The 14898-nt window shown below is 38.9% G+C and overlaps 1 protein-coding gene across 4 annotated transcripts in view; it reads left to right on the plus strand.

Moving 5' to 3' along the window:
• Positions 1 to 2711: 2711 nt before the first annotated feature.
• dsc2l (desmocollin 2 like) overlaps positions 2712 to 14898 on the plus strand; it is a 38626-nt gene continuing 26439 nt past the window's right edge. For 2 of the 4 annotated variants that reach the window (XM_039814979.1, XM_039814981.1), the window contains exons 1-13: positions 2712 to 3042; positions 3266 to 3356; positions 3491 to 3699; positions 3814 to 3912; positions 4887 to 5042; positions 5388 to 5532; positions 5628 to 5782; positions 5913 to 6047; positions 6225 to 6410; positions 6629 to 6876; positions 7070 to 7212; positions 7897 to 8118; positions 9456 to 9604. In XM_039814979.1, coding sequence (XP_039670913.1) covers positions 3004 to 3042; positions 3266 to 3356; positions 3491 to 3699; positions 3814 to 3912; positions 4887 to 5042; positions 5388 to 5532; positions 5628 to 5782; positions 5913 to 6047; positions 6225 to 6410; positions 6629 to 6876; positions 7070 to 7212; positions 7897 to 8118; positions 9456 to 9604 — 1977 coding nt within the window. In that variant the 5' untranslated portion in view covers positions 2712 to 3003. Of the gene's footprint in view, positions 3043 to 3265; positions 3357 to 3490; positions 3700 to 3813; positions 3913 to 4886; positions 5043 to 5387; positions 5533 to 5627; positions 5783 to 5912; positions 6048 to 6224; positions 6411 to 6628; positions 6877 to 7069; positions 7213 to 7896; positions 8119 to 9455; positions 9678 to 9879; positions 9996 to 10162; positions 10487 to 10887; positions 11962 to 12604; positions 13558 to 14898 lie in introns of those variants that run through there. The other 2 variants (XM_039814980.1, XM_039814982.1) reach the window with 2 other exon arrangements.

Genomic DNA, 14898 nt, shown 5'->3' on the forward strand with positions numbered 1-14898 from the left:
TGAAAGTTGTACTCCCCATAGTCAAAGGTGTGTGTGGGAGAGGAAATACAGTACCATTTTTTATCTTGCCTGATTAGGCCACTAGTTTCTACAGGAGTTATGACATATTAGTCTGACAGTGAAGCTCACAATTCACTGGAATTCTGCAACCTGTGCGTTATATTTTTAGCAATACTGTATTCGTCATTGACTTTCTCAATCAGCGTCTAACAGAAATATGAGCACAAAGGTGATTGCGTGGAAACAACGCTCCCATTTGAAGACAAATCCTGCATGATTTGCACCTCAGATAAAGAAATACTTCTACTGTGTCAGATTGAAGCTAGCAACTTTCTTTATCACAGTCTCAAAGTTATTAATGTAACACAGATTTGATAGAGATAACAGAAATGTTAACAGACAAAAGTTTTTGACTAATAACTTTACATTGGGCTTACAGTACCCTGAAAACGCAGAGAGAGAGAGAGAGAGTCATGCCTCAAGAGCTGGGTGTGTCACGTCTGTCCAGTTTGAGTGACCAAACCGCTTTTGGAGAATGCAACATTTCAAAGTCCTGAGAAACATTCATTCTAACAACACTGCTCAAATAACACCATCCTATTGGTTTGTATGTAATTTGACAGAGCAGTGACTGTATATGCTCAGGTATAGGTTCAGCATATCAGTAATTAGGAATTAGCTGCAATCATGCAATGTCTTAGTCCATATTAAAACAGTATGCTGTAAGATCTTTCAGTAGACACATGACACATTTTCTTGACAGCTGAATTAAAATATAATGTAGTAGACCATCCAGCTCAATCAATCAATCAATCAATCAACCAATCAATTCTGGTTTAGATGCACTCAGTTGACATTTTTTTAGATAAGCCTACATAAAACTGTGGTCTAATATTACAGCTCTGCATTAAATCCTCAGATTTTGTTGAAACTCTGAGAGGTGTTGATTCAACTTTATTTAATGCTGTCAAATCGTATTGTTTCATAGGCCTACTAAGAGGTTTTTCTAAATATCGTGTCCACTCCATTTTTAAAGACCAGGGTAATATTACAAACACCTCTCAGTATATAGCAGTACAATTCAAAAGCGAAAAAGTACCATGAAGTCAACATCTCTTTGTTTTTAACTAAACTTGAACCCACCTTCATTTAGGTAGTATTGCAGGGCTGTCGTGGTAGACTGTTAAGATAGGATATAAGATAGGCATGCCTGGCTGTAATACACTGGTAACTTAAATGGTAACTGGCAAGCATATATTTTGTGACATTTGATTACAAAAACAATGAATGCAGTTTAATCTGACAAGTATTGCAAATGACAGCTAATCGGACAGCTATTAGTCGTCACATTGTTCTCTCGAAACACAAATACCGGTACTGAGCATTGAATCTGACGTGAATGTTCCGCCCTGCCTCTCGCTGGCACTCACGCAGCAGGAGTGGAGAGAAGGGTGGAGTAGTTGCATTAGGCAAGACACTTTTTTACCGCAGGCATATGACACATTCATAAACAAGAACTGTCTCAGCTTTTTTAACTTTCAAATATGCCATCTGAAAGTGAGCACACACAACTTGTTGTAATCATGCAGGTGGTTTGCTCCATCTAGCTTTCACAACCTCATAGTGACACACCTTGTGTAATACCTGGGAAAATAATAACAGTACTGAACATGGGTGTTCAAAAAGAACACACACACCCTGATAAAATATTTTTTAGCTTCCTTCAAACTGTAGAGAAGTCATTAGGTAATGCTTTGGTTATTTACAGGATCTGTAGTGACTGATTTGACCACAGTATATAACAATGAGTGCAGTGTGGGAGGGAAAGGACAGACATCCTGTCACCAATAGAATAGGCAGAAACACAATGAGTTTATCTTTTCAAACATACTCTTTATGTGTAATATATGAAGCCTGAGTACAGCCATAAGTATCTTTCATTTTAGTGTTGGAGTGATATATTTTTGCTGAGTCTGTTTTGTATTTTCCGTTAAGACTCTTTCATCAAGTCCACGCCCATGACTCACAGCAGCGCTGGTCTTCCTGACATTTTTCTCACCTTTCCTGTTCCTGCAGCCCCACGTAGTCTGACTTCCCTATTCACTTTTTTTTAAACCAGACCTACCCCATTACAGAAGATCCAACTGGGACATGGTTTAAAGGACACAGGCCCAGTGTTGCTGGCTTTGACCACTCTCCCTTTTTATCAGCAGTTTATAGAGATAGTGAGCACAGCTTCGCTGTGGGAGCAGAGCCTCCCCCACAGCAGGCTTCATTCAGAACACATTCCTGTGGCGTTAAGTGAGAAGAGCAATGCTGTTTCTCCTACCAGAATGCTTCAGTGGAGCTGCAGAGGAGAGAGGAGGGGCACGCAGGGGTCACTATCTGTGTCATCAGACAAACAAACAAGGATAATGCCAGACAATTCTAAAACATGGACACTTGTGGCTTACATAACTTAAAGCACCTGCACAAGATTTATAGAAATCAATATAATATACATGCAAGTGCTTTTTTATAAACATTTGTATATCATATAGTACAACAATCATACATTTCCATGGGAAATGATAGTGTTTAGCTTGGTTTTGATTCATTAGTGTAGGCTACAATGTATGACAGAATAACTTTAGCTAGGAAGAATATTTAAGAAATATTTCCCCCTGCTGGCAGAAAAAAAGGTATAAATGCAAATTTTACGAGTTGAAGTGTTCAGTATGTTACAATAGCAACACAACACTGAGCACAGCCCAAAGGTGCTTTCGCCTGGGAGAGTCTGGGTGTGGCAGCCAAGGTGTGTCTGTGTTGACTCACGGCCAGTAGCGACAGACACCGCGGCTCAGGCTCACACTGAAGTCTGCCTGTCCTTTATTCAGAGCACTTGTGCAAGAATCGACTGGTTTCTTCGTCTGACGCCGACACAAATCCATCAACTGTTGGACGATTCACTACTGTCGGTGGAGCTTCCTCCATACGGACATAGTCCATGAAAAGTTTTCAAACATGGCGAACGTTTTAATTTTCAACATTTGCCTGGTGTTGGTAAGTGCTTTCCATTTGTGTTTGATATCCTCTGATACAAAAGTATTTACCGATACAAATGTAACGTTGTACGAGTATCGTGTTAAGCTTCTAACTGATACTAAAGATAAGTAGCCTATTGATATTATGCAATTGCTTTTAGTGTAAAACTTTCCATTCTTTTTTATTTTATTTTTCGATAAGCCTATTTGAAACTCACTTTAAAATCGACTTTTTACTTCAGATGTTGTCCCGTGTGGAGTCGTGTTTTATCCCGAAGTCTCTGTACATAATTGTGCCCGACACAATTCCGACTGGACACAAAATCGCAACAGGTAGCCTACTGCACTTATTATTTGTTCATTAATTATTTATGGAAAAGTTTTCTCCATTCCAGGTTGTCTCGGCTTTTGTTTTGTAGCCGCCTTTAACCTTTCCACCTTTCCACTGTCCCTGTCTTGGTTTTCAGTTGAAGTTGCTGACTGCGACCCCGAATCAATGCACTTAACTTTGGAGGACCGACGTTTTACAATAACGAGTAATCGAGCAATAGTAGCTGTAACGCCTGTATCAGTGGCACCAGGAGGGCGGACATTTTCTGTGTGGGCTCGGGACAACAGTGGACTGGAAAGTGAGATGGTAGTTCACCTTGTCCACAGTGCAATACGGCAAAAAAAGGTAAGACTATGCATGCTTGTAACCGTTTATAGCAGGTTAAACATGTCAGAAGTACCTTTTCTTGTTTAGTTTTTTTTTTTCTTTTAACATTCCTGACCTGTTTGCATGTCACAGCCCACAGGCTTCCTGAAGCGCTCCAAGAGACGTTGGAGTCCTCCACCCTTCAACATTTTAGAGAATGATGTAGGACCTTTTCCAAAAGAAATTAACAAGGTAATCTTAATTTTGAAAATATAGGTAAATTATAACCTTGTAGTGTATTACGTTTACAGTAAATGGCCTTTCAGTCTTTATCACAGCATTTTCAATACAAACAAATCCACACATTCTCTTCACTTTCCTGTTTCTGCACTTGCCTCACTTTTCTCACATCCCCCCCAGATTATGTTATTCACACACCCAGACACACCTATTAATTACTTTACTTTTCACCATGGGCGATTTTAGACCCTTTTTTTTTTTTTAAATCAATGTTACTTCATGTGAGTTACAAACTTGTCTGTTAGTGACAGAGGACAAAAAATTACAGGTTCAAAGGGCTTGAAACAGGTTTAATATCCTGTGTCGCTGTAGCCAATGCTATGCACCTGTAACCATAGATATAGATGCCTGTAACCCATTGAAGGGTCAACAGAAACGTAGTTTTGGCCAATCGGAGGTGGTTGTGCCAGACACCTGCCTTTGGCTGAATCTAATCTGTCAGAGGGAGAGCAAGAGTGTGGTTGTTAAGTTTAATGTTGGTAGTCCCCACAGAAGAAGTTGGTAATTTCATGGCGCAGATTAGAACCCAAATTGAAATGTGAGCAACTAAAGTTGCTGAATGTTAGAACACTGTGTCAAATTAGTCGTTATTACTGTGACTTATAAAGTGTCAGGTTTAGTTCCATCATATTGTTATTTATTAGTGTCAAAAAACTTTGACATTGTTGTTCAGTATAGCTCAGAGGTTGTCGGTTAATGAAATGACTGATTTAGCGGGGGGGGTGGGGGGGGGGTTTAACACTTTTGCATGCACTGTATCCGTGTCAAATTCTCATTAGGGGCTGAGCCCCCCTAAAGGTTTGATCCTAGAATCACCCCTGATTTCCACTGACTTTATGCAGTGATTAATTCCTTTCATGTTTTTATACCCGTACCAGATGGACAGTTTTTGTTATCATGTTTGATTTTTTTGGTTTCTGTTATAGATTGTATCGGACTCGGAAGCCAAGCACCAAGTGTACTACACCATCACTGGACCTGGTGTCAATCAGAATCCAGTGGGATTGTTCAGTCTGAACCCTGAAAGTGGAATGTTGATGGTGAACAGGGCAATTGATCGTGAAGCGTTCCCATCATTTACAGTGAGTGTGAAACAGGCCAGCGAGTAATGATTATTTCCCTTATCCCTTATTAATCTCATCAATTGCTAGGTCTATAAAATGCCATTAACAGAAAAGAGGCCCAAGGTTGGAACAAGATTCTGTTAATAAATGATATTAACAGATTTGGCTATATTGTGAAACCAGAATGTTTATTAAGTTGATTTGACCCTTAAGTGAAATCACTAATATTTTTACATCACACTTTTTTCACACCAAATTACTAATCTAACATTGAAAATAAACGAAACCATATGATATCCTCGCACTTTCTTGGGGTATTTTTGTGTGGGCTAAACTTGTAAAATTGAATTTGTTTCATCACAGTTAACAACCAGAGTTTTCGACATATTCACAAAAAAGGAGACAGACTTACCTTTGGACATCCAAGTAGTTGTAGATGATGTGAATGACAACGCTCCAACATTCGTAAACCAACTACAATTCACTGTGCCAGAGCAAAGCGTCACAGGTAAAACAGATGAACACATAACACACACCAGTAATCCTCAGTTTTTGACTTTCAGTGTGGCTGATAATAAACTCGATGATTGTTTTACACCACAGGGACAGTGGTGGGGAAGGTGAATGCTACAGACAGAGACCTAGCAGGAACCCTCCACACCACGATCAAGTATTTTCTCACAACTGGGTTAGACCTGTTTGCCATCAACTCACAAACGGGTGTCATCACCACAGCAACTAACACCCTGGACAGAGAGGTGAACACCAGCACCATTATATTGTGATTTTTCTCTGAAATACGACAATTATAAAATCTTGGTCTCTTGCCTCATCTTAACATGTTATTTACCTTTTTCTGGTATCATTTTGTCACATTTATTTCTTTAGGCAAAAGACAAGCATATAGTGACAGTTGTAATCAAAGATATGGAAGGTGCAGTAAATGGCCTTTCAACCACAGGAACTGCAACCATTACTGTGGGAGATATCAACGACAACGTGCCCACTTTCACAAAAACATCCGTAAGTGATTAGCGATCACTTACAAAAAGATTGCACATCTTGAAATAATGTCTTAATGTTTTGTGACTATAAAATTAAACCCAACAGGTGCATGTTATATTAAGTCTTTACCAGTGTGTTTTAAACTGGTTTTACTGTTATCTGATTTAATAAGTAACAACTTTTTCTTTCCTGTAGTATGCAGTTGATGTCAAAGAAAATGAAAGTGAAAAACTCCTCCTCCGAATTCCCGTTGAAGATAAGGATTTATTAAACACACCAAACTGGATTTCGAAATTCGTCATTAGTAAAGGAAATGAAAATGGACATTTCAGAATAGATACTGACCCCAAAACCAACGAAGGGCTTCTGTATGTCTCAAAGGTGAGTGAGATTTCATATTATTTTTTTAAATCAATATGTAGTTTTGTGTATCTGCTTTTTAGGGAGCCTATTGTAACATTTGGCCAGGGACTGCAGATGAAAACTAGCCTTTTGGCTAAACCTGGCATATTTACAGAAATGTTTATTAATATGCACTGTCCCTGTCAAAAATACATATGAAAACATATGATATAGAGAGTCCTTCCCTGTTTTTCCAGCCCTTAGATTATGAGCAGAACAAAAATGTAAAGCTTGAGATTACGGCACGTAATCAAGCTGACCTGAGTGGCACCACGGACCCATTGAGGTCCATCCCTGTGGATGTCAATGTCCTCAATGAAGATGAGGGTCCAGCATTCTCGGCTCCTACTATCCGCTTCACTGTCAAAGAGAACACACCAAACGGCACACTGATAGGAAGTTACATAGCTACGGATCCTGAGACCAAGAGCAGCAACGGCATCACGTAAGCATTCTTACTTTATATTGGTTTTAAAACAATTAGCTTTCCTATGTTACAATATGGCTGATAACAGACACAATTGCAACTAAATCTCAAGATCCTAACTCGAGTACAGTATATGTTACTTCTCTTAAACACTGGAGGGCAGACTTTCACTGCTGAAGAATACACAAGTACTTTTTCCACCCTCTCTCAGGTATTACAAGCTCACAGACCCAGCCTCCTGGATCAATGTCGACAGAAATAATGGAGAGCTGAGAGTGGCAAACACAATTGACAGAGAGTCACCGTTTGTCCAAAATGGAATTTACAACATCACCATGAAGGCTGTTGATACTAGTAAGTTGCTTGTAAAGGCTAAACATTTCCTTTTAATGACTTCTATAAGCCATGGACTCCATTATGACAAAAAAAACATACTTATGTTCCTCAGATAATAGCATAAGCTCAAGTACATCTCCTGTACTTCCATAATACTGCTGAACCTGATTGACTGATGAAGAGGCCTCAACCCTGCGCTGTTGATTAATTTCTGACTCACATCTATTACTGGTTTTATAAACACTGTGTTTCCGTTGGGTTTGGCAAAAATACCAAATCAAACTGTCACCAAGAACTGTGGTATGGGAAAGCGTGAAGTATGCATGCCAAATTAACAGAGACATCACCACTTCGTGCCTTTTGATTGTATTGTTAGAAAGTAATCAAGAACACCAGCTCCACCCTCAGCAATATCTGTCTGAACAAACAGCATGTCCTGACTTTGTCTCACGTGGGAACACCTGTTATTACGATGTGATGTGACAAGTCATTTCTGATGACTCACAATTCTCTGATGTGATGGTGAAAATTGGCCTCACATCCCAGATGCTTGTTAGAATTTAAAATGTCGTCATAATTTACACCCAAGTGATGGCACAATGCGACCAACTTGGTCTATCAAGTTTTTTTTTCTCTCAGTGTCGACATGCCTTTTTTTTAATTATCTTGAATCATTTCTAATGTAATTCCAATGTATTTCAGGCTCCAAAACAGGAACAGGAACAGTCATTATTGTGGTGGAGGATGTCAACGACAACATGCCAGTGATCCCCACCCCCGAGATGGTGTTGTGTGAGAAGGAAGGAGAGCTCGGCTCAGTGCTGGTTGTGGCTGAAGACAAAGACCAGAAACCCTTTTCTGACCCCTTCAGCTTTAGTCTGCCACATGGTCATGATGGCAAATGGTCCTTGACAAAAGTTAATGGTAGGTGGTTGTACCTTTATTTGATCTACATCCTTATAAAGAATGTCTTTTAAACAAAATACAAAAAAATTGTCGAGACATTAACAAACATTATTGAAACATCTGTAAAAGAAATGTGCAAACTACTCACAGCATAAAAAAGTTTCAGTTATTCACTGAAATGTTTAGGGACAAACACGTTATTTTTTTTGCAGGTTTGTGTGAATAAACCACTAACACAGTGGCCAGTGAACGAGCCAGAGTCAGGCATAAAGCTTGTAAAGCTTGTAAACAATACACAATTACAAGTTAAAGTCCTGCATTCAAAATCACATGTATCTATGTATTACAGAAGTATCATTGGCAAAATGTACTTATAGTTTCAAAGGAAAAGTACATTTCATGCAGCAGAATGAGCCGTATGTTATATATATTACGCTACTGGATCATTATCATTGATGAGGGTAGTTTACTTTGTATCATATTTTAAGAGCTTATTTTATGTTAGCTGTCAAATAAAAGTATAGATATAATAAAAGAGTAAAAACTACAAAAATTGCCTTTTAAATATAGTACAGTAGACAAATAAATTAGTCGACAAAGAAAATACCCAAGTACAGTACTTCTGGAAATGTAAGTAGTTACTTTCCAGCACTAGAAAGATATTAGAGTTTTAAAAATCTGATAACGATATATTAGACAATATATTTTTAACATGAATGCAAAGCATAAACATTTTTTGACCTTAATATGTACTGAGTGGGACATTTTACAGTTGAAAAACAAACTTGTGCTCCCTGGTGGACAAACTATGTAATGTTGACTGTTTATAAAGTGCTGCAAACAAATTGTATCTTTTGTATGGTAATTTCTCATTAGGCGACATATGTGCTGATACAATATATGTATGATAAGATATGACATAGATAATACTATTTACCTTCCACTTTATCAGTTGGGCTCTAGTATGTGTTTGGGACATACAGAGTATACATCTTGATTATTTAAACATAGATTTTTTCTGTATTGGCAATGCTTTAAATAAGATTTAGCATACTGACTGTTTTGACATTGTTTGCTGATGTTTAAGTGGGTGTAGAAGTCATTTTTATTCTATGTGTGATTGCAACCAATTTGTATGCTGTGTTCGAGTTTTTGTTTGTTATAGTGGGTGAATATTTTGATACAAAATTACATTTTCGGGAAAAGTTTCTTTTCTTTTTTTTAAACATCATAATGAACACTTACTTTGATCTGTCCTGAAAAAATAACTTTAGTGTTCTGCACAGTGTTGTGTTTCTATTTCTTGGAGAAACTGGAAGACTCTTTATAATTTTGTACACGTGTTTCCTCCTCAGGCACAGCAGCTATGTTGAGGCACATCCAAGAGCTCCCCACAGGGATATACCATGTTCCCATAGACGTTACAGATCTGCAGGGCTTTGGTAAAACACAGACGGCGAAAGTGAGGATCTGCCAGTGCAGGAATGGAGCCTGCTTGGACAAGGACCACTCTGTGTCATTAGGGCCACTGGCTTTACTGGCTATGCTGTTGCCTCTGCTCTTCCTCCTACTGCTCGGTGAGTCCCCCACTGCTATACTATTGCCAGCAAAATTGTGTAGGCTACGCTGTGTAGATAATAAGCAGAATTTGTGTGCTTAAGCATGTAAATTATAATGCCATTATGCTCACTCTTGTACCTACCATATGTGAAGCACTGTTTGTTATAAAATGCACTCCTTGTGCATTCATTTTTAATGTACTATCTTTTGTTATTGCAGGCCTACTGCTTGCATTTTTCTGTGTGACAAAGAGAGAGAAACTAGAATTCGAAGATGTAGGAGACAGTGGTGGAATCCTGCTCAAATCAAACACTGAGTCCCCAGGGGAAGAAGTGGTAAGGACATAATAATTAAAGCATTGCCTGGGCTCATACTCTTGTAAAAAAACAAAAACAAAACAACAACATATTTTTATCTTAACTTTTTTTTCTTTTCTTTTGCCTAATTTATTTAATTGTTACTCGATTGCTCTCTCTTTTTTAAATGTTGTTTTTCTCTACAGGATTCAAGCCTCATCACTATTCCCACTACTGGGATTGACCAAGCAGTGAAGGGCTCAGTGAAGGGGGTGAATGCAGGATGGACTGGGAACAAGAGCTTCAGCACAATCGGAGGCCAAAGCACACATGGGAATGGGATGTATGGGGCATCCGGTGTTGTCACATCCGATACGCAAGAGTACTATTCTGGCCAGTATGATAACCAATTTGGTAATCAGTCTGGACATTTTGGTATGGGTAGCGGTACAAACTTTGACAACAGATACCTCGCCCAGGACGCAACATTTCTTCACAACTGGCAAACAAATGGCCGCTATATAAACAAGGTAATGTTGTTTTATCGTAAAATAAAAAAAAAGTTGGGGGGTGTCTAAGAGTGGAAAGAAGCACAAAAGTGGGAGAAAGTGGCAGAAATAAATGTATCCAGATGTGTACACCTTTCATTCTCTAAGATGTAATAACTACTTGGTTATCTGTAAGAGATAGGTAACTCTCACGTGTAATATAATCTTGATCTCTAAGCCATAATAGTATCTTCCGTAAACTTTATTATTTCTCCAGGTCTTGGTGAAAGAAAATTGTTTCTCTGTGTAATGTCAGACTTCCAGTCATATCCTGAGCAGCTTTGTGTTATTATCACATTGTGTAGTATCTCCCCTCCTATCGCTCAGGCTTAGTCCACCGCGAGTAACAACACGCTTCCTCTCTCTTCCACTCTGTCTTAAAGAAGCTGGCCTATTTTGGAACAGAGGATGGACGGTACGCAGATGACCTCATCCACTCCTACGGTTTTGAGGGGGCGGGCTCTGCAGCTGGCTCTGTGGGATGTTGCAGCGACTTTGGTGACAACGATAACCTCGACTTCCTGAACACGCTCGGACCAAAGTTCAAAACTCTAGGAGCTGTCTGCAGAAAGACATGAACAATGAAGCTCAAAAGTAAGGCATAAAAAATTATTGTTTGGTTCCGGTTGGTTCTCAGTTGAGGTCATGGGTCGGTAGGGAATTTATTTTATTTTTATTTTTTTCCAAGTGGCAGCAAGGGATAGGTAAGGATTTTTTTTTCAATTTTCCTTTACAGTAGCGATGGATACTCTATTTTTTCATAACATAGCTTGCCTGTACTACATGTACTCCCAGCATGTTACACACACACACACACACACACACACACACACACACACACACACACACACACACACACACACACACAAATTAACTGTTACTAATGTAGGCTAATTAAAAACTGACAGGAGCCCGTCGCTGGACGCACCGGAGGACAGAGACACAAAGTAAACCCAGTAAACCTCAGTAAACATTTTCATAATGAGTTCATGATCTCAATTACTAGTTTTAAGTCTTCTGCAACACAGAATGATGTGATTGCCAGTGAAAGTGTGTAACGTAACGTGGCTCCTCCCTCACTCTTCCCTCTTGTCTAAAATCGTCACATCCGCAGCCAGGATGGCTGTGCCCGTTACGGCAAACACGACGACTCATAGCAGATCTCCACACACCAATGGGTGACGTCACACATGCTCTATACAGTAATATTAACAGTCTATGGTTTAGAGATGATGTGACCGGCAGGTAACGTTAAGGGAGCTGACACACCAACCAGAAGGCCGACCCTCGGCAGAAAAGCCAGTCGAGATGATCAGTTGTGTCCCCTAGGTCCAAAAAAGTGCTACAGAACAGACCAAAAAGACGAGAGGAGACGAGACGTAATACATCTCTATAACAGCAGGTGGCGCTAATCTGTAATGTTGCCCAAGAAATGAAAACCGGCAGCTGATTGGACTTGGATTTGTGTTTGTTTTCTCCGGAAATTCAAAGCCAGACTGTCATGGCGGCCGTTCAGAATACGATCTCATATTGTACTAAAATAGTTCACTGAAACGTGTTTCTGAAAACATTTTAAGCGAGAAATAGGCCATGCAGTCTTCATTTCTGCTCAACAAAGGTCAGTTTAAAAGATTTTCATCAGATTTTGAGAGACTCTAGTCACATCATCCCGCTCGTCATTTCCGGGTTAGTCCCGACTGCCCTGCTGCCGACCGAACATGTCAGGTCGGCCAAAATGAACGCCGACAGCCCCCGGACTGACGACGGCACGGGACACACCGAACAGATTCGAGTCACTGACCTCGCCAGACTGTCTAACGGCCGAAAATCGGCCTGATGTGTCAGCACCTTAAAGGTTAGCTGCTACCATAGCAGAGCTGCAAGTAAACGCTGAACTGAGCTGTATGTTTTCAGTGTTAAACACAGCTGCAGGTATTCATGCACGACTGATGACTAATTATAGTTCTCCTCAAACTTTTTATTTGTGTATTATTTAATTTGTATTATTTCTTCCCCAAGCTCATAAAATAAATTTGATAGGGTTGGTCGGAAACAAACCATTTTTTTTATGCCTAATGATGTTTACTTTTCACTGTACAGGATATAGACGGGCCTGGGATCTGAATGCTTGGTATTCCCCGTGAACACAAATGAGAAAAAGAACAAGTAGATGGCGTCAGTGTGTGCACACTGCTCTATCGCTTTTTGTTGTTAGTTTGTTTTGCTGCTTTTTGGTAAATGTATTTTGCACTGAAAACTATGCAGAATGCTGTCAGTTGTACATAATTTGTGCCGTGTGTTACTCAGAGGCTTGGTTTCCCATCTATCCATCCATTAGCCATACTTGCTTCACATTGTATAAGAAGGTTGGGGGATTGTTATATTGATCGTTGTATTGAAATATGCCTTGAAGGGCTGCAGGGTTTTCTATCTATTGTAAGAGTAACAGAATTGGGTATTTTGGTTAATGTTAATAATCTGTGTTCACAGTAAATGATACAATTCTGCATTTTTGCAATTGCTTGCTTAATTTAATAGTTTTGATGACAATTTTTTAAAGAAAAATAAAACAAGTAAATACCTAAATGGTATAAGACAATAATAAAACTGCCGTCTTTAATATTTTACATGAACATAATTCATTTCAAATTGCATGCTTAGAACCTTTACCAGTTTTAAACAATAATGTTGATTGTCTTTCACTGGTTTTCCAAATCATACAGTATTTATCTGTGCAATCACATTCCTCTGCAGCTCTTGACCGTTGATTGGGCGTAGTTTCAGCCCTGTGTGTCACCGAGGTTGTTGCAATATACTGCCAGTAATCACATGAAAGTCAACGCGAGGGCGGGAATGTGATGAGTAAGGTATAACTGACACACCCTAGAACTGTTTGAATACAATACTGACTAGACACAAGAAAGAAAAAAAGCTAAAAGGATCAGAAAAATGTCCTTGATCCTGCAATGAAATCTTGATATTCCCATATGTGTTTATTAAGTTATTGAAGTTGTAACTTTACATGGTCATTAAAGAATATGTCTCTAAATGAACGTGTGCTACTGTAGTAATACTATAGCAGATGTAGTTTTATAGAAGTCTTGGTTTAATTTAAGGGAATTTCAAATATCATTTATGAAATAAAATAGTTATTGAACAAGTTATTTTAAAGTTAACTGTAACTCAACTATATGCCCTAAAGGCTTGCTTGCAGCTTGGACCCCATTTTACAGTATGATCTTTATTAGCACTAACTTGTCAACAACAAAAAGATGCTTCTCGTACTGTTTTGACTTTTGTACCTTGGCAGAACGATAAAACAGAATGTTGGAGCAGAAACAGTGGTTCATCGTGCCCAGTGTCTGTGTGTACTCTGGTGAATGATTGGCACTCTGAGAAAGAATTCACTGTAGGGTCAAATCAACGTTGCTTCCAATTAATCATTGATAACATTTAAAATGGTGAAAACAAAAGTAAGAGTGTGCAAAAAAATGTATTCACATTCGCATTGCGATTCAAGCTCTACCGATTCAAAATCGAATCCAAAAATCGATTTATATTTTTTAATAAAAAAAATGAATTTTATAAATTGTATGTCTACTGCAATCACTTGGGAAAATTAACTACATTTACATACTGTGAAAATCGTTTGTTAATCGACTCTTGAGCCTAAAACACGATATTGAAAAAGAATCCTATCAAACACTGGAATGTTGTTAAAAATACAACATTATCTGCACAGATTACAATAACACTGTTACAATTATGGGAGGATGGGAACGAGATGGGAACATCAAGGGTTTTGTTGAAAATCCAACTGGGGCCAGTTAGGAGAATCTTGAAAAGCCACTTAACTCATAATAATAAAAAATAATCAGTTAACCCAAATATCTAAAGAAGGCATTCCAAGAACAGACGGCAGCTTGGTTACTCCTATTTTACCAATTTGTCATTCAGTGTGGCGATGTGCAGCAATCGACACAATGTCTATTTAATGCCTCTTTTTTGTCCCGCTTCTAGTCAAGGAGCCTTGCCAACACGTGCACACGAAATACATAAAAACGCGTGTAATGACCAGGAATGGTGTGCTATTTTTTTTCAACGAGATTTGCCGCACGGTTTTCACGAAATCGGCAAAAACGGCGCAAAATTTCCCCATAGACTTGAATGGGAAATCTTCGTGAAATTGCTTAACATCGCTCAAAACAACCCCTCTTTGGGGCCATACTGTATCAACATACTTTAATGTAGACACATCATTAAAAGTTTAAACCAAAGACTTTGACATTTATTGGGCTGAATGGGCATTCTGATATCAAGCACAGTTTCTACCAAATCACAGTTTATGTATCGTCCAGTTTTTAAATGTTTCAGATTTTCCAGTGTGTGTGTGT

Source organism: Perca fluviatilis, chromosome 11 (assembly GCF_010015445.1).
Source record: "Perca fluviatilis chromosome 11, GENO_Pfluv_1.0, whole genome shotgun sequence".
Classification (NCBI taxonomy): Eukaryota; Metazoa; Chordata; class Actinopteri; order Perciformes; family Percidae; genus Perca; species Perca fluviatilis.